The sequence below is a fragment of the Tyto alba genome, unplaced genomic scaffold, assembly GCF_018691265.1.
Source record: "Tyto alba isolate M040663 unplaced genomic scaffold, T.alba_DEE_v4.0 Super-Scaffold_29, whole genome shotgun sequence".
Taxonomy (NCBI): domain Eukaryota; kingdom Metazoa; phylum Chordata; class Aves; order Strigiformes; family Tytonidae; genus Tyto; species Tyto alba.
The window spans coordinates 13,213,104-13,232,158 of NW_024881303.1; the positions used below are offsets into that span (position 1 = coordinate 13,213,104).

General features: G+C 39.8%; 1 protein-coding gene across 1 annotated transcript in view; it reads right to left on the bottom strand.

Moving 5' to 3' along the window:
- Positions 1–19,055, bottom strand: part of DYNC1H1 (dynein cytoplasmic 1 heavy chain 1) — a 45,816-nt gene that overhangs the window by 2,965 nt on the left and 23,796 nt on the right. Inside the window, exons 39-73 of the mRNA XM_032981716.2 lie at positions 18,799–19,005; positions 18,592–18,713; positions 18,043–18,208; positions 17,641–17,804; positions 17,230–17,359; positions 16,325–16,458; positions 15,957–16,071; positions 15,678–15,839; positions 15,386–15,600; positions 15,095–15,299; positions 14,778–14,951; positions 14,557–14,676; positions 14,309–14,429; positions 13,495–13,690; positions 12,728–12,845; positions 11,565–11,780; positions 10,783–10,995; positions 10,465–10,592; positions 9,899–10,052; positions 8,970–9,116; positions 8,738–8,888; positions 8,265–8,518; positions 7,964–8,098; positions 7,771–7,865; positions 7,504–7,678; positions 6,100–6,175; positions 4,087–4,247; positions 3,701–3,812; positions 3,558–3,618; positions 3,062–3,185; positions 2,613–2,726; positions 2,171–2,341; positions 1,749–1,966; positions 1,426–1,529; positions 816–1,027 (exon numbers count right to left, since the gene is read on the bottom strand). Coding sequence (XP_032837607.2) covers positions 816–1,027; positions 1,426–1,529; positions 1,749–1,966; positions 2,171–2,341; positions 2,613–2,726; positions 3,062–3,185; positions 3,558–3,618; positions 3,701–3,812; positions 4,087–4,247; positions 6,100–6,175; positions 7,504–7,678; positions 7,771–7,865; positions 7,964–8,098; positions 8,265–8,518; positions 8,738–8,888; positions 8,970–9,116; positions 9,899–10,052; positions 10,465–10,592; positions 10,783–10,995; positions 11,565–11,780; positions 12,728–12,845; positions 13,495–13,690; positions 14,309–14,429; positions 14,557–14,676; positions 14,778–14,951; positions 15,095–15,299; positions 15,386–15,600; positions 15,678–15,839; positions 15,957–16,071; positions 16,325–16,458; positions 17,230–17,359; positions 17,641–17,804; positions 18,043–18,208; positions 18,592–18,713; positions 18,799–19,005 — 5,370 coding nt within the window. The remainder of the gene's footprint in view (positions 1–815; positions 1,028–1,425; positions 1,530–1,748; positions 1,967–2,170; positions 2,342–2,612; positions 2,727–3,061; positions 3,186–3,557; positions 3,619–3,700; positions 3,813–4,086; positions 4,248–6,099; positions 6,176–7,503; positions 7,679–7,770; positions 7,866–7,963; positions 8,099–8,264; positions 8,519–8,737; positions 8,889–8,969; positions 9,117–9,898; positions 10,053–10,464; positions 10,593–10,782; positions 10,996–11,564; positions 11,781–12,727; positions 12,846–13,494; positions 13,691–14,308; positions 14,430–14,556; positions 14,677–14,777; positions 14,952–15,094; positions 15,300–15,385; positions 15,601–15,677; positions 15,840–15,956; positions 16,072–16,324; positions 16,459–17,229; positions 17,360–17,640; positions 17,805–18,042; positions 18,209–18,591; positions 18,714–18,798; positions 19,006–19,055) is intronic.

The window sequence follows — 19,055 nt, forward strand, 5'->3', positions numbered from 1 at the left end:
CAAAATTCTTGCTGGAAAACTGCTATAAAAAGTGACCCCAAAACCCTGGATGGACTGACCAGTGACACTGTGACTCCAAGCACTAAACAGAAAGATGCAGTCTGTGGTGCAGAAAGTGATTGCAGAGACTGTTTTACAACCAACAATCTCCTCTCCCTCGGAGAAGCAAGAAGGTAGAAGTCTCAGGTGAACTACTAATGCAGACTGACTGCTGCAGCTCCTTCCAATCAACTCTGGATTTCTTTTCATCAGCAACAAAAGGTTCTCACCTACTATCCCACACTAAGTCTTCAGAAGCAGTGAGGCAATCATGGGCATATTCAACTGGGGAGCTTATTCCCTAGTCACATCTTAGGGCACTGCTGTCCAGATCTTGAAAGTCTTCTCCAGCCCTTGCAATTTCTGTTACCAGAAATGCCTGCCCTATTTCCCCTCACTGGCCATCACTGAATTTTAGCAGCAATTAATGTGCACTGCCTCTAAAGGCCATATCATAAGTAGCAGTCAGTGTGCTACAACAGGAAGCTCTTGTTTCTTGCTACCTGATCACAGAGAAGACAGAAGTGGTATCCCTGATAGACAGTTTGCCATTGTGTTTCTTCAAATAATCCCCAGAAGATATAAACCAAATTTTAAGAGCATTTCAAGAAACCTAACAGGGCGTTACATAGTTACAGCAGTCAGAATCAGCATAAATACAGGTTCCACTGACCCTCAAACAGTTTAATCAGTACTTACTAATCACAATAAACCTGTTCCAGCACGCCAGAACTTGTACACTTCCTACGCCCACATTAGATAAAGCTAGTTCTCACCTTAATGTTTTCCACAGTCCGCTTCAGATGGTTTAGAGTCTGGGGGATAAGGTGAAGCCAGTTAGAGGCAGTGGTATGCAGTGTTCTCATCCAGGCTGGGCGACCATCTGATGTAGAATCAGTTCTTGTTTTCTTCTCAGTTTCTGCATAAGCTAGATCATCCTCATCCTCTAGCATCTGCATTTTCAGCATTTTACTGATCATATCTATGCCTAAAACAGAAGATATGCTGTTAGTCACAGCAGCAGTGGCATCAAGATGAAAACACCCTACTACATGCAAGAACTAGGACTTTTCATTTTCCCTAGCCTCCACCTAAGATTCAGAACTGCCTAGCGTAAGCGGCTCCAGAGCTGACAATAACGATGGGAATCAATCCAGAATCAAGATGGGAACTTGACATCTGGAAGGTTGAATGTAACTGTTTTTTTAGTTCACAGGCTTCTGGTCAGTTTTTGGACTACCTGAGTGACTTTGCAGAAGTTAAACCAACTGTGTTGGAAAGAGGAAGGGAAAACTATCAACTCCTGAGAAGGATTTATGTCTCTTCTGCTTTTTAAAATGGTGGCCTGGTCATCTCTGCAAGATGTTGTTAAAGTTTTGGTTTTACCTTGTGTGGTGAGAAGAACTTTCTCTGCATTATTTGGCAGGCCCAGCCATGATGGTGTTTGTGTATCTGGCAGCATCTCAACCCACTGGACAAATTCTTCACGCCTGCAAGTCAGTTTTAATGCTCATTAGGTGGCTTCCTCTACCAGAATGGCAAAGTAATTCTTCGCCTGAGACAAATGTTTATATAGCTGAATTCCAGCACAGAGATAAAGCGTGTTTTTTTTTTCCTGGTTCTTGTTTTGTTTTGGCTTTTTTTTTTTTTTTTTAATTTTTAAAAAAGTGAAGTTGTACATAGAGATCAGGATAAGGAAAAAATGATACCTGATTCCATCTGGCATCTGAATATCTTTGTGTCCATCAACTTTGCAAGCCAGTTTGAATTCACTATCAAAACTTAAAGTAGTGAACAGACGTTCCAAGAAAGTGTTTAACAAACGTTGATCAAATTCATTATCGATACGACCTCCATAGATAGACTGTGCCATCAGTGTCTTCAATGCCGACCAGGGGATTTTATCAGGTGAAATGTTTTGACGACCCTACAAGCAAAACGCAGTGTAATTAGCAAGAAATAATCCGTATCTCCTCTGATCAGGGGATCAAATTCAAGAACTAAGTTAAATTGCCATAAGGGTATTTGTGCTTACTCATTTAACTTACTAAATGTTTCCAGCAGACTGTTTCACTGAAGGTCTTACGTAATCTCTTAAGTTACCTATACCTAAGTACACAATACTACTTGCCTTCGCTGTATCATCCAACCATGTATCTACTGTGTCACAGGCAGATCTCAGATCAGATTCTCCAAATTCATACTTCTTGGACCAACCCAATGGGGCATAGCGCAAGCGCTCTTGGATAATGGCATGGAACCAGGCAAGGAGGAAATACAAACGAGCACGCTCGTTTGGAGACTAGGAAGTAGAGAGAAAAAAGTATAAATACAACTGTTACTCAAGTGAGCTGATAAAAATCAAAGCCTGCTAAAAGGCTAGAAAATATCAGATTTAATGCTAGACTGCTATCAAAACTCAATACATTCTACCAACAGAAGAAACAACTACAACTTCTGTGAGGAGAAAACATTCTACGTACATCTTAGAAGCTGAGGTTTTATCATCTAAGGTAAGATTTTAATGAACACATTCTTCCATTTTCTTTCATCTGCACAAACTGCAGCCTTACCTTGCACATTCTAGAAACTGGAATGCTACTGAAAGTCCTCAGCATGTTTGCCTTCACGCCAGGAGGAGGTTCAAACACGAAGATTCGGCCAGCACGTAATAAATTCACTGGCACCTAGAAAAGATCAATAAACTCGAATCCAGTTCCTTTAGCCTTCACTAAATTAAATCCCTCTAACCAGTTAGCATTAGTTTCGAAACATCATTGTGAGCATACACAGTGAAGTCCTGCCTTTCTTTTGGAGGGCAGTGGAAGCAGCATAAGGAACGGTACAAAGTTTTCAGCTACAATTAATTTATCAGGAACTAAGGTTAGTAACTACCCTGATAGGCACGTATTCTTTTTCTTTACTGCAGAAAGGCAGTCATGAGAAAACCTTCCCTGGGTAGCGCTCTTGGCTCTGCAAGCCAGTTACTCTACCAGATAATCAATTATCAAATCAATGTTACTTTTGGATTAATCTCCATGGTGAGGAAGAGTCTGAAGCAAGCATGGGGTTGTAGGGAATGCAGTTTCTTTTCTAGTTGCATGAGCCAGCCAGGAGCCAGGTGAACGTTCTTCAGCATTACCCATCTGTGAAGTTATGAAACAGAACAAGTGCTTTCTAGTGTACAGTTTATGTGCTATCAATGCTACAAGATCTTCCTCCCTCTTTTAAACCTTTCTTCTACATAGAATCAGTTACTGTGTACTGTAAATGGGCTAACTTTCCTATTTTGCAGCTACAACCTACTTCTCTTGAAAATATTTAAATAAAATAGTTGTGAGCAGCTGTGCTTACATGATTAAGTGTTTTTTATGTATAACAAATTTCAGTTCAGAAGATAGTCCCTTTTTCTTTTTGTACTTGGTTTTATCTATTTAGCCAATAGATCACTTCTCTCCTCCCCCGACATTTACCTTTCTACTAGGCAGTACTCTAGATAAAAAGGAGATAGAGCTTACCTTCCAGATTTCACTGCTGTGTTTATTGCTTTATCAGCTTGGTTAAACCCTTCAGCAGAACCTACAAGACAGAAGGGTTGCTAAAGCTCTTACTGCTAACAAATTCGTTTATGCCTAGATGATGAAATAAGATATGTTCTTACCGATAGCAATGGAAGTAATCTGTGTATTCTGCTCAGCTGCAAGGTCTTCAACATGACCACTGGCATCATAACCAGGCACTGAACACATCAGCACAGGGGTATTAGGTTTCACCTGTCGTCCGAGAAGTTTAAAAGGATACAAATCAGTCACTACATAAATATGAGAACGCAGGAAACTCAGTCTTTCTTCTCTCTGGTCAGCTAAAGACATTATGCTACTCTTAGTTTTACATAAACAAAGAGAAAAACAATCCACTCCTCATACCATGGGAAGAAGGCAAGTGGAAGAAATGTTCCAGTGGACAGCTTTATTCACTATGGAACTCACGCAAGGTGGCACTAAGCATTACATCAGGATTTCAGCCTTTCAAAAACAAGCAGGTTACCTCTGTATCTATGATGTGTGTCAAATCTAAAGGCTGCTCCATAATGGACATGAAAGACTCTCCAAGATTTGTTGAAACAAAGGTATGTGCCATTGCCAGCAAACGATCTGGACGGAAAGCCTGGATCAGAAGCAAACGATGAATGGCCTGTCCAATAGGAGCTGGAAAGAGGAGACAGGATTAGATGGACAGCTTAAGAAAACCATCCTCAACATCTTCCCCTCTTCAATTCTCCCCATCTTTTCCTGAAGACTAGGTTTTTAGAAATTATTTAGAATTATCCCTTTGAAAGATCTGTCACAACATTTTAATGGAATGCTTATACTCTGTCTTCCCTTTGACAGTTAAAAGAAATTATCACCTTCAGTTCGTTTGTCTTCGGCAACATTATAACTACCTGCCTAACAGTTCATGTTGCAAGCCCTTCAAAAGCCTAGCTTGATAAGATGCTTTTGGATTCTACTGAAATACTACTGGTTTACAACATCTACAGTCTAGAAGTATTGCTGTGAAGTGATTTTAACTTCCAGGGACAATAGATCCCTTCACATCTTCTCATTCATTCAATAATCTGTTGTTCTGCTAGACTCTGAATTATTATATACTTGTCTAGTATGGACAGGATAGATAACCTAGAGTTGCTTCAGCTAATGGTCAAGCAGCCTTATAGTAGCTAGTAAATATAAACTTTAAATCCTTAATTTAGAAAGCCACTACAGGAACGAACCCTGCACGATCACATGTGGCTAAGACTTCCTAACATTACCTTTCAGAAAGGGAAGGAACTGAAGGGGAACAATTACCCTTAAGTTCTAACTCTTAACAAATTAGCACCAACAACTAATACAGCAAGAAGTAAGATTGCATGCTTAGAGGAAACATTTTAGTAACCAGCCCTGTTGTCAGAAAAATCTGTCTTGGAGCATTTTGGAGTATTGAGCTGTCTCCAGATTTGCAATAACTAAGGTTAATCCAAACTATTTGTATTGGGTTTGCACGGCCATGTTTGGGTAGCTGGGGGGGGCTACAGGGGTGGTTTGCTAGAAGCTTCCCCCATGTCCCACGGGGCCAATGCCTGCCGGCTCCACACAGACTCACTGCTGGCCAAGGCTGAGCCTGTCAGTGACAGTGGTAGCACTTCTGGGATAACACGCTTAAGAAGAGGGAAAAAACTAACTCTGCAATTCCAGCTGGAGAGAGGAGTGAGAACATGGGAGAGACACAGCTCTGCCGACACCAGGGTCGGTGAAGGAGGAGGGCAGGAGGTGCTCCAGGCACCAGAGCAGAGATTCCCCTGCAGCCCGTGGTGCAGCCCATGGTGAGACAGGCTGTGCCCTGCACCCGTGGGGGTCCCTGGTGGAGCAGATTCCACCTGCAGCCCGTGGGGGACCCCACGCTGGAGCAGGTGGATGTGCCTGAAGGAGGCTGGGACCCCATGGGAAGAAGGGAGGGGTAAGGTGTTTTAAGATTTAATTTTGTTTCTCATTACCCCACTCTGATTTGGTTGGCAGTAAATTAAGTTACTTTGCCCACGCCGAGTCTGTTTTGCCCATAACAGTAATTGGTGAGTGATCTCTGCCTGTCCTTATCTCCACCCATGAGTCTTTTGTTATGTTCTCTCCCCCATGTCCAGCTGAGGAGGAGAGTGACAGAACAGCTTTGGTGGGCACCTCGCATCCAGCCAAGATCAACCCACTACACTATTATGTAATCTAATGAGATTGTAGAAATAAATTTCATCCTCAGTGGAAGACCAGATCATAGGTTAAGGTGCAGGAACCAAGTGTAGTAACTATTGCTTATAAAGTTGTTTTCTTTTTCTTCAAAAAAAAGAAACTCAAACCAAAACCAAACCCATCAGACTTGAATTTCTTCCACAATCCCAACTTTATGCTTTTCCTAGGCATTAAGGTCCAAATTAAGGTTCTACTTTAGAATTACTTTAAAATAATAGTAATTCTACTGTGATTAGTACAATAGGATTGGTGTGGACAATATTGCAACTTAACTTACTTGCAGGCTTTTCTTCAGTCCAAAGGTATGGTACAGTCTGCTCTGGTGAACTGCTATCCAGCCAGATACAGAATTGCTGTATTAAAAGAAAATGGAAAAAACTTGAAATGAAGCTTCAGTGGCATCAAAAATCTGATGCGAGGTGCAGGTCCTGTTCATAGTGCAACAGAGATGTTCAATCTCAGCCTTAAAATCTAGAATTTAATGTACTGCAGAAGTGTTCAGCTACATACCAACTTTCAGTAGGAAAATGAAATGCACAAGTTTGTAAGATTTCTCCCATTTAATGTTCTGATTTTATAATCTGTCTTTAGAATAAAAATTTTGATTGAGTACCAGATGAAGTGTTTGAGCTTCCATCTATGATTAAGTCTTGAGAGATAAGACAGGGCTAACACTGTTGAACAGAAGCACTGCTATATTAATGAAACCAAGTCAAGCATTAAACTTAGCCCAAAATATTGTCCAACACTCAACGTAAGTTTGGTCTTTTTCAAGGCTTCTAGATATGTATGGTTTGAGTGTTTCACATATAAATGGTTTGCATGTTTCCCTGTGCAAGACTGCAATATGACCGGCACATTTAGTAAGTTCTCAACTAGTTTTCCTTCAGTTAATTTCTCCAACTTCTATTGTTCTTTTAAAACAAAAATCCACACATAAAACTCAAATTACGCTTTGTCCATTATGCTTTCTTTAGATAAGTCCAATAATTTCACTGATACCCTCTAGTTCTGCATTGCCTCCAGCACCCCTGATTCTACAGATCTCTACCAAGTCCCAGCCCAAGCTGTATGTTATTTTACCTCAGGTTGAAGAGCTGGAGGAAGATTAGATGTAGCAAAGAAAATACAACTTTTAATACAAAAACTAGGCAGGGCAATGAAACAGGTACTATTTAAGATATGGATGTAATTTTGGAACATAGTTTCACAGTCAGGACACAGATGTATTCTTAGAACACTCAGGACATGAGGAGGAGCAAAGCGTTCAGCAGCTGAGCACTAAGCAAATTTATTCCAAATAGTAACCATAATGATGTTATGTATGACTAGGGCTGCTCCCCCCTACAGCATAACTCTCACACAATACTGATACAGTAAAAGACATGCAGTGTCACCCTTTCTGCTACCCCAGGAACCAAACCTGACCACAAAGTTAGATGAATGGTAAGGCTGCTTCCAAGGCTGAGTGATCAACAACGCTGGTCTTTACAACTCAAGTTTCAGAGCTGGATTACGAATGAAGTGAGAACATTCATTTCCACAATACCTACAACTTGTAAATCTGTAAGGCTTCCCTCCTCATACTAGAGCTTACTTGTAGGCATGAAGCCTTAAAGCAGACACCTAAAAAGCTTAACCCGATAGTTTAGTGCAGAAACAAATCCTAGCCAACACCCACCTCATCAGCTTGAACTTTTGAAACAAGGTCCTTAAATGCAGGAAGGCAGCTCAACCTCATCATTGCTTCTGTTTGCTCTACAGTCAAACCATTGATTTTTGGGAGACATGCAGTGTTTAGTACAATCTCTTTTCCTCTCAAGAAGTGCTGGAATTCTGCATCATATGTAGGCTCCCTAATGTCAAAGGAAAACAAGATTTTAGTTAGGTGCCTTCAGGAGATCCCTCCCTTTTCCAAATAAAGTGAAGCGAGAAAACAAATGCTTACCCAATAGTGCCTTTCAGTTTAATCCGGGCCAACAACATAGCAAATGTGATATGATCTTGATGCAGCATGCCACGTGCCACTCTATTGAAAGCCACCTACCAACAAAACAGTGAAATTAGTAGTGTAAGAGGCCTCAAACTCTGACCCTTCAATAATGATTAAAGAATTACATTTACTAAGAAAGAAACCAAACCTGAAAGAGATCCTTTGTGATGATTGAGAGACGCTGAGTATGATCTGTAATTCCCTTCAGATTTGGGTTCTCATACAAGACATTGTGGTAGATGTCCAAGAAAAACTGCAGGGAGTATTGGTACAGGAAATGTATCTGAAAGAGAAAAGTGTTTGTTTTTAATCTCTCCTGCTGTTTGATAGTCAATGGCTTATGATTATCAAATTGCAATACAGCAACCAGGGCTACCATTAGGCAGGGCCTGTTTAGCTTTGGACAGTCAATACATGAAGCTTCTAGTAGGAAGAACAACTCATCCTACCTGTTTCAGTGACTCCATGGTAAAGTAGATACTGCTGCATGCTGTAGAAAGAGGCAAGTACTGCTGAGAAACAGTCTCCACTTCTTGCATGACAATATCAGTCTCTTCTACTTTTCTGGTGACCTCTGCTGCTTCCTTCTTCAGGTTCTCAAGAGTAGTAATAATGGTATCGTCATCCAGGATACGTCCCTTCACTTCATTAAGTGCTTGTAGTAGGGATTTTTCTAACTGACGCAAGCGCAGTTGAAATTCACCTTAATTAGAAGAAAAATTACATTAATCAGATTACCTATTGTATAGAAGTGTTAGTCTTTAAGAATTACATGAATTGTGTGTACACTTTGCCACTGGACATCCTGAAAAAGCAAGATTAAGAGCTATAAAGCTATTTCACTGTATACTTCTACAGCTAGAGTGAGACCATTATATTCTTTTAGAACAAGAGGAAGATACTTTAATTCTGGTAAGCATACCCTGAAGCTTGAGGAGGTCAGAGCGTTTTTCATCAACATCTGGTCTTTCAGCCTTCAGGACTTCATTCAGACACTGGCTCTGTAAGCTGCTGCGAGTTACTGTAAAGTTCACGAATGTAACACGAGAGCAGAGGTCTGGTGGGAATTCAACCTATCACGGGAAACATGAGAAACTTTCTCAGCTCTCTGATGTACCCTTTCTACAAAGAGGACAGCCTTTTGTTTTACTTACTGTTGGATCTCTGGTGGAGAGGAAGATAACGAAGGATGGTGACAAATCAATATCTTGGTCTCCCAGAGTAATCAGAACTCTGCCTCCAGTTCTCCGGACTTCGCGATTCAGAACAGGATTCAGAACTGGATCATAGCTCTCCACATCCTAGAGAGATGTGTTAGGATATTCTGTTAATTGCAAGTGTCTCAAGCTAAAAATCCTGATCCAACTGGGGCTTAAAGCTCTGGTAAGCAATCAATTTGCAGTTGGTTTGGAATACAGATCACACTCAGAAGATATTTCCACTTTAGATTTGTAGTTGAGCTACACAAGCACAGAATTTAGGCTATTACCATACAAAATCTCATAGGGGGTGGTATTATTAACGGTCGTAATTGCGTTGGTTCTAATGCATAATAAGCCTTATTCTGTGCAACACAAGCAACAGTTACTGATCTCATCTGTGAGCTAATCCTTTGTTTTCCCATTTCCACACTAAGAAATGAAAAATACATCCATCAAGTGAAAGTCAACTATTCCTACAGTTGCCTGTTTCTTTGTATTACTGAAACTTCTTCCAGCTACTCAGAATAGATTTAATCCTATATAACTAGCCATATTAGGTGCTACTATAGCATATGGAAACAAAGGAACAGACAGGCTGCAAGTCATTTTATAGAGTGGAAGTAAAGAAAGATCATTTAAAAATGAAAGCATTTGATCTTGAAATAGTGGAAAAAAGAAATACCTTCTTTTGATTGCGTGTCTCACTAATATTTTTCTCAGGACTAACACCTCACGTATCACTCAGTACTAGCTTCCTTGCTAAGTTATGGTTTGAAAAGAAAGTTGTTTGCATCTTACTAACAGAACAATTGCAAACTTTTTTAGTATACAGGGCAGAATTCAAGAACTTTAAATAGTTTATACACAATCATGCAACCAACCTGGACCAGAAGTGGGTTACCAAATCTCAAGGCACTTTCCAAGTTCTTCCTGAAAGCATCATCCAAGAAACTAGTACGAGTTATCTTCCGGTCTTTATATTCATTCATGATAAACTCTGTAGCTTGCCCAGAGGGATCGATGATCAATGGATACCTAAGTTGGTAATAAAACACTTTCATTATTTGGGTTTTGACTGCAGACAACCTGTAATGCAGAATGTAAGTTGCATTATTAGTCTCAACTCTAAAAGCTTGTATATTGAAGGAATAAGACAGGTTCAATGAGTTGTTTCAGTTCAGTTTTAAAAGGCAGTCTGTATTTGGGCAACAAAATAGCTTCAGTTCGAGCCAACTTATTTTAACAGCTAAGCATAACAAAAAAGGCAAGCAAAGATGAATGAGAGTTTTTATGTTTACAGATGGTTGAGAAGCTTTTAACAACATTAGGAGCCCTCTCAAACAGTGAAACGGTGCTTTGAAAGAGTTACTGGGATTCTTTGATAGGTGCAAAACCCTGCCCGCTGTGAGAATGCCGCTTTAGAATTCTACATCTTAGAATGAAATACCTATTAAACCGCTTGAGCATGATGGCATTCTCAGTGCACAGGTCATCTGCAGGTAGAGAACTTGCTTGCCAGCGGAGCCGCTCATCTGCGTTGGAAAGGTACTCTGTTCTTGCAATGTCTGTGCGGAACTGCAAGAAGTACATACAGTTAGTATTTGACTAGAGATTCTCCAACTAGCTGGTGAAGACATTTTGAGTAAATGCAGCTCTACAAGGTATTATTTTCCAATGGCTCCATTCTTTTCTTCTCCATCTTAAAGCTTCTTTAACTGCTGCAGTAAACTGATTTATGGTTAACTTACCACGACTGCATTTTTACCTGGATATTTGCTTGCTGTAAATGGTGAGACCACGTAGTGAACAGATTCTGACGCATCTGCTGATCAAAGTAGCCAGCATAGGCAATAAAAGCTCCTGAAAGTAAGCAGTCTCCTGCAATAGTGGACATTTGGTTCTTGAAAGTTTCACTTGTCTTCTCCCATCTTTCACGTTCAGCAGAAAGACTCTTCAGAAGAGCTGTGCTGCGGTTTACCTAGAAATAAGTGGTGAAGTAGACTCTTTAGATGATGAATTGATACAGTATTACAAGTCTCTCAGGACACTTTAGTATTGACTCAAGGCTGAAATTAAATGTAAAAACTCAAAATGAAATTAAATTTGTGTTTCTTTACTTCAGTGTTAATTTACCATGTTTTTAACTGTTATCTTGATGAACTTAAATGTGCTAAGTACTAGCACAGCTGTGACATGCTAATGATTACATCAAGCACATAGATAAATTCTTCCTCCCCTGCACCAGCCCCCAAAAGTCCAGTTAAGACATTGCAATTACATTACAGTCATGCTTGTTTCCAAAGGCTTTCTACTTATTTTATTTTAAACCTTATATGAACTGTCTTGTTAATCAACTAGCGACATGAGTTGATATTTCTATCTCCAGTCAGGTTTCAGTAGCTTAAGAAGCTTCATGACATCTAGAGATGAAAGAGGCAGCTCAGATGCACTGCACAGGGGAAACAACCAAGTGTGCTCACAAGTTTGGAAAACGGTTCAATTTCCAACTGTCAAAGATTAAACAATACCAATACACAAAAGTCTTACTTTTGCTTCTACAGCAGCCAAGTCTGCCTTAATAGCTTGAGCCTCCGAAATCAGCACTGCATATTCTTCTTTGTAACGGGCAATACTGGCCTCAAGATCACGAATCATCTGCTCTACTTCATTTGCTTTCTGTTGGTTGTCTTTGGCATCATCCTCCAGCTTCTGCAGTTCATTGCGTAGAGGTTCCACTCTTTTCAACATATCAGCATAGTTCAGCTGTAAACAGTAAATAGGCCCTTTATACTTTCTAAAATTACATGTGTTAACATGTATATACTATCAACTACATCTTTTCAAGCTTAGGTACTTGTGATCTGTGTAAGAATTAATAGCTACTTAACAGAAATTTAGGATTGCTTATCAATCCCCCAGACTCTAGTTTAAACCTAGCATATACATGTAAGTAATTGCTTTTTGCAAGATCCTTTTACTGTTCTGTACATTTACAGAAAGTTATCTGAAAGTCTGAGATCCCATTAAGTAGTGTACAGCACTGTTTTGTGTAAATACTCGACTGGGTGTCCATGCCAGTACTGTGCTAATCTGCCTTTCTTAATAAAAGATTGAGTATAGCTAAGCCACAGAACAATTATGATAGGGCCTATTGGCAAGATACAAGCTCAATAGAGTCTCTCTGTATCATACCAATCATAGCAGGCACAGTTTTAACAAGCCAAGCACCCTGCTGTATTAAACACCAAGAGGCGAGTAAAACCATTCTTGGATCTGTCTGGAGGCATCTTCCCAAAAGCCTATTCCTTTAGGAAACTAGTCAAATATTTAGAGGTCTGCCTAAAAGACCTTGACAGAACTGCCTGTGAGCGTGCCCCACTCTGAGACAAGACAAAGTTTAGGCATTCTCTATTAAGAGGATGGCATTGCATTTTCAAGAATTGTATCACCCTGTAGAATGACACTACATACAGAAAGGATCCGCTATGGTTTACTCTAAGATTAAAATTTCTTGGTGCAAAAACTGTAACACAACTGGCCAATAATTCTCTGGGACAATACTCAAAGCCCATAAGCATTCATCTGAACCATCTACTGATTTCTCTGGAGCAAAACAGCTTGCAATATTTTGTTGAACAGAAGCAAATTCAGAGCCTTTAGGCGTTCACTCTTTTCATGCTGCCTTCTCTTCCCTGCAGCACTGACTTTACCTGTGCAATTGCCCACTTCACCATAGGTCCGCAGGCCAGTGATGCTCTGTTTACAATTTCATAGTTGTAACTTGGATTTGACAGGTAGTTTTTCTTCATCTTCTCCCGGATGGCATCACTGCAAAGGAAATGTTTTCAGAGATAGCATGAGTACACTGTGTTCAGCACACAGGTGTTTGGCATCCCTTTATCTGGCCTGCCTTCCACAGCTGACACGAACATTTCCTAGAAGTTTTGATGACTGGTAGCTGGGTTGTTTTAACTAGTTCAGGATGTTGCTTCAGAAATTAGAGCTTACAGGTCATAAAAGGCATTTAACAGTATTTTAAGATTAGCCACTCACAAATTGTTTAACTCTGCTCTGAAAAATCTGGAGATGGAAGGGAATTCTGATGTCTCTAATCTGACCTTCTGCTCAGATTCAGAGCCAGCTAGGTGGTCAGCCTGGATAAAGCCCCCAACAACTTGGTCTGTTATTGCTGCAAAACTACTTTCAACTAATAATGTGGCTTTAGACAGCAACATACTGCTTTGCAACCATGCCTTGAAGTTACTTAACAGCAGCTGTTTTGTCCCAGTTTGCATGATACACCCTTGCTTCAGTACTCTGTTTCCTGTACCACTTACATATTCACTACATGCAGGAATAAACTAGTCTCAAAGAATTCCAAGTGTTACCAAAGCAATTACACAGAGAAAAGTCCAGTTAAGACCTTCCATATCTTTGTAAATAGTTTATTCACAACTAACTCACACTTGCACTTTACCTGATTTCCTCAGCAGAGAAGTTAACAATGGTTGGAATGAAGTTCTCTCTCATGATGATGGAACGTATTTGTTTCCAGTCAGTTGTACTTTCACCTAGCAGTAGGCAGATGGACTCCAGTGCTAGTTTAACTGCTGCAGGTGGATTAGCCATAGAACGGACCTCTACCAGGTGCTGTTTCTTTATCGACTTCACAGCTAACCAGTGCCAGAAAGATGATCAACGTTGATTGTGAAGAAAACGAAAAGTTAGCAAAGTCCATTAAAGTACAGTGCATTTGTAAAAATGCTTCAAGAATCTCAAAAGAAATTTGAGATTATTAGAGAAGCAGATACTAGCCGATAACAGTCAAACTACTACATCACAAGATAGACTTCTGTGAATGTCAACTTGCCAACTGGCCATGTAAGGCAACTTATTCTGCTGCTTAAAACTGCTTCACTTAAAGCAGCGATTCCTCTGTCCAGTTTAATGAATGAACAGCGTGATTGCTGTCTGTGCAGCAGTAAGGCATCAGTGGTCTTTCTGTTCAGAAGCTTTCTTTATGGATACATAAACTGAATAAATAACTAGAGCTGGTCTGCCAGAAATGAAGCCACAAACCATAAAAGAAGCATCAAGTATTAGGTCGGTACTACAAACCACACAAAAATCACAGCTCAAAGACTAGGAATTTCTTCAACACTGTTCAGTTCCATGCTAAGAGCCTACACTTTTGTTAGACAGGACCAACTCAGACCATACCAGAACACATTCCCATAGACTTCAGTTTTAGATCCAAGCCCACACTATGATCTCTTCAGGTGCTAACATACCATTCTGAGCTTCAATGACAGCAGGCTCCACCTTGTCCAGATCTTCTTTCACACTCATCTGCTTGTCTGCAATGACCTCTTGCTGCTTGTGCAGCTGTTCCTGAATCTCCTGGCTCATGACCTAGAAGGCAGTTTCAGACAAAATACTGTTTTTTAGGAGTTGAACTTCTTCCAGTACTTGCTCTGCAGGCTCTGTTTTGTAAACCAAAATATTTACTACGCACAGTGATTTAAGAAAGATTTTTTACCTTTTTCTTTTCAGCTTCCTGCTGATCTTTCACCATCTTTTTCAACTTGTCATTGGCTGCTGCATTCTTCACTTCTAGTTCCTGACTCTTTATTCTCAGGTCACGGCGCAATTCTTCCACCTGAGACAGATTGTAAAATTGGGGGAGAATTCATATTAAGCATGGAGATCTATTTAACCACTCCAACCTTATGAGGGGGGCAAAATTTTAAAGATATGTACCTGATCAACTGTTTCCTTGATTTTTCTAAGACCAACATTCAAATGCATTTGCTGTTCCTCCAGTTCACTTCGTTTCTCATTGAACAAGTTGGCATAATGATTGATGAAGTCTAAATAGTGACGTGGTGTGATTGCCATGGTTCTGCCTCCTCGTTTTGCCAGACGAGCATTAGCCTTTAGGGAAGAAGAAGTTGTAGATTATGCATCTATTGTTTTTACATCTATCTGGACGCCAAAGATCATATTTTTTAGAGAACTGGTGCATGATGCCACGGCCTATAGATCAATATAAGTTGCTCAGTGTAACAATCACAAACCTGATGAAGAGTCTGATGAACAAACACACAACTATTAACAATAGCTTCCCTGTGCGATGGCGGTTGTGGCAGCTTATCATACACAACTGGCATATAGTCAGGCACAATGTAATTTGGTTTCTCAAGATCCATCTTGCTTGTGAACTCTTTGCCAACTTGGTACAGTGCCTCAGTTGACCAGTCTCCAAACCAGTTCAACACACACCTGAAATACAAAGCATTTGTGAAGAATTTCCCAAAAGTACTGTTTTAACAGCACCTGTAATACATGTTGGAATATACAGCAATTACCTGTTGAAGAGCGCAGGAGAGGTAGCTGCCCTGTCCTTCAAGCCCTCAGAAGATGGATTCATAGTGAACACAACATGGAGATTGCGAATAACTTGGCTGGTGAACCATTTGTAGAGTTCCTCGTGTGAATCTAACATTAAACCTTCTTTCTGTGCTCCTTCTTTACACTGCGTCATGAGGGTGGCATATTCATCTCCTTCAAAGAGACCAGGAACCTAATTCAAAAGATAGTTTTGTTGTAGCTTATAGGTGTAAAAAAGGTGCTTAAAGTATTTACTTAAAATTTTCTTACCTCTCCATTGGCTAGGAGAGTGTTCATTCTCTCCAGGAATCCAGAATCCAACACATTTGACTCGTCCATTATAAAAGCTATTTTTTCATTTTTACAGCCAGAACGTCTCAATACTGTCCTAAGGTCTTCATCAAAATCTTCACCTGTGTATTTTCTGTGAACCTAGTAAGATTTAACACTCGTTATTAATATTTTGATTTAGCTTTTAATGGGATATTTTTAGGGACTGATGTTTAATAAGTATGAGTTACGACTAACAGGTTAATCTAGCACACCAACCTTAATTTGGTAGACACTCAAACCGTTCATCCAGGCAACAAATCTCGAGAGGGTTGTTTTCCCTGCTCCACTGACTCCAATAAGCAGCAAGTGGCCTTGTGGCTGACGGAAGATTCTGAAAAGAAACCATAATCAAGTATTTTTGATAAGTGTCATCAACTTACTGAAGCTTTTCCTTGAACATCTAAACTTCCAGTTAGTACCAAAACTGACCCCTTTCCAGATAGGATCCTGCTATCTAGAGGCCAGTAGTATATTGTCTATGGACAACAGGGGGACCATACTCCATTCTTATTACGCTGTACTCAGGCTACTCCGTTTTAGAAAGTCTCTAAATACTATTTATACAAGCTGAAGTCTCAACTTACCGGTCAATTCTTAATACATGATCCAAGACCTCATTGAACAGAACAAGTGGTACATCAAGTTCTTCTTCATAGAAGACTTTAAGCCTAGCTTTCACATAGTCTCTTAATTCTTCTTGATCCACTGGAATGTAATCCTAGATGAACCAGTCAATACAATATGGAATTGAAGATTAAGGGAATTTTACTTAGGGATCAATTTATGAGTAGATGAAAGCAGAACTATTAGAATACTCAGAGTTGCAATCCTCTACAAAAGCTTAAGAATGTTGTACTCATTTATCTTGCACAGGAACATGTCCACAGCCTAGAGTGCCATAGATAGCAGCATGGGGTTTAAATACTTTATCTACTGAAGCTACCATAGGTTGAGTCTGTGCTGACAGTCACCAAAGAGACTGGGAAGTAGCATGACAGACTTACTCCCCTCATTTATTTTAATAGCCTTTCTTAGCCACTTGCTATTGGTCACAGAGGTGGGTGGCAGGTTAGATTGAGTTTTGCCTCGACCCTGCAGGATTTCTACAGACTGCCCAACAGGATCACTTCAGATTGCAAGAAACAGTCCACCATAAAATTTATAGTATCAGTATCGTTCAAAGGTCACTGCCTTATCCAAGAGATTCCATAAGCAGTAACTGTCAACAACTTTCTGGGAGTATTACACTGTTCTTGAGAAATATTATTTAATACTGTCTTTACTGTGGTAGATCTCACAATAGCATCCCTGACTTAACAGCTATTAACTCTGTGGTAGAGTTCACTTCAGATAATCATAGTAAGAACACCTTGGAGATCAGTTTAACAAAATTATGGGCACCATTATTATGTTAATATAGTCATAGGAGCCACATCACTCAGTTGCTCCCAAACTACTGAATTTTTTTTTTTTTTAAATTTTTACTTACCTTTGACAGCCAGTTGCTGTATAAGATAGGTCTGCTCATAGCTTTTTCTTTGTCAATATTGGGGAAGTGTTTCAGAGCAACCATATCAATGTTCTCATCAGTCCAGCGTCTCTCCTCATCTTCCACAAGTCTGGATAAAAAAACAAGTCAGTGACTACAAAGGCTCTGTAATGGGAGGATATCATCACATCACATGGCAGTGCTATGACTACAGCGTGTTTCTGCTTTGCGCAGATATTACTCCCAAGAGTGTCAAGTTGGAGTGAAGGGAAACACTATCATTTGTATTCCAGCTATCTAACATGAAGCATACTTCAGTTTGGTCTTCTAATAAAAGTTGGCAAGAAGTTTGGAAATTTAATTTAGAGTATTTTTTTTTTTTTTTGCCTCCCCACCTCATGTTTATTTTACCTGTCTTGGAAGAGACGTAAGGCTTCATGGGCCCAAATCCTGATGAGGCCTTCAACGGGTAAGGTTTCTAGTGGTCTTAATGCTTCAAATATACCTCTCACCCATCGAGTCATTTCACGAGGTGAATAGATGTAGTGTGGTTGTGTGTCTTGAGTGAATCTCTCCTAAAAATGTAAATTGAATTAGTTACTTCATCCCAAACTTGCACCATATTTTTTACAGGCCTTGGCACTGCAAGATATAACTTTGCTAGTGTCATTCAGTGACTTTCACCAGAACTCAAGTAATTAGTTGAGTTCGTGTACACATATTATCCATATGAAAGGCAAATAATGAATGTTTCATGGTTCAGCATAAAAAGACGACTTTAATTAGAGTTTAGGATTATATTTAACAAGTTACCTGAGACATTGTGTAGAATTCTACCATAGCAGCAGTGAGAGGTTCTGCATATGTGCGAAGTGATGGGATCAGTCTTAGCATTGCACGATTGAATGTTCCATATATCTGTGTAAGTGAAGCTGGTCCAGGATAGTCCACATAAACCACAGGAACATGTCGTAAAAATCTGAAAGATTAGTGAATTACACAGTCCAGAAAGTCAAATTGCAGTCTGTACTATTTTCACTATCTTTTGCCAAAAATAAATAACTGCTTGATTCAAAATTATAAGCACCAGCTGCAGTTGGTTTGATTGCTCCTTAGTGATTTAGACCAAAAGGCATTCTGAAATATCCACAGCATTTCAGACAGGTTATTCAAGAAGCGTAACAGTGAGTTCACTGGCTGGCTATCAGGGTAAGAACCAACTAGCAGTTAGTTCAAAAGCGAGGAACACAGTTTCAGAACAGCTTGTGTTAAACAAGTGTACTAAGAACAGATTACACTGTCAATGCTACAATTTTGACCCCTATTCTGTTGCTATATAGAGCTTACTAGATACATCATTACCTGTGTGAGAGAGGTTTTCTTCCAGGATCAGTAGGTGGATTACATGCACCAACAAACTGAATTCTCTCCAGTTTCACCCATGTCTGGTCTGATGTACGATAGAATCCTCCGTGTTCCACCATCTGGAAAAAAAATTAAAATAAATGGAACACTGCATCTCCCTTAAAATAATTACTATGATACAGTTGATTACAAAGAAAATCAAACCTGTCTAATGAAAGATATGACTCTCTGTGTGCCGTACTTATCCATATCTGGCAAGTTGATTTCATCACAGAACAGCACCAACCACTTTCCTAACTGCACAGGAGCCAGCACAACTCCATTAGGTGTACGCCTGTACTCACAGTAGTGATCAAAAGTTTTCAAAAGCAGTTCTGGAGTGGTAGCACTAGAAAAGTTCAGCCCAACCACCTTAAAAAGAGAACAGTGAAAAAAAATAGTTAAAATACATTCAGGCTTGA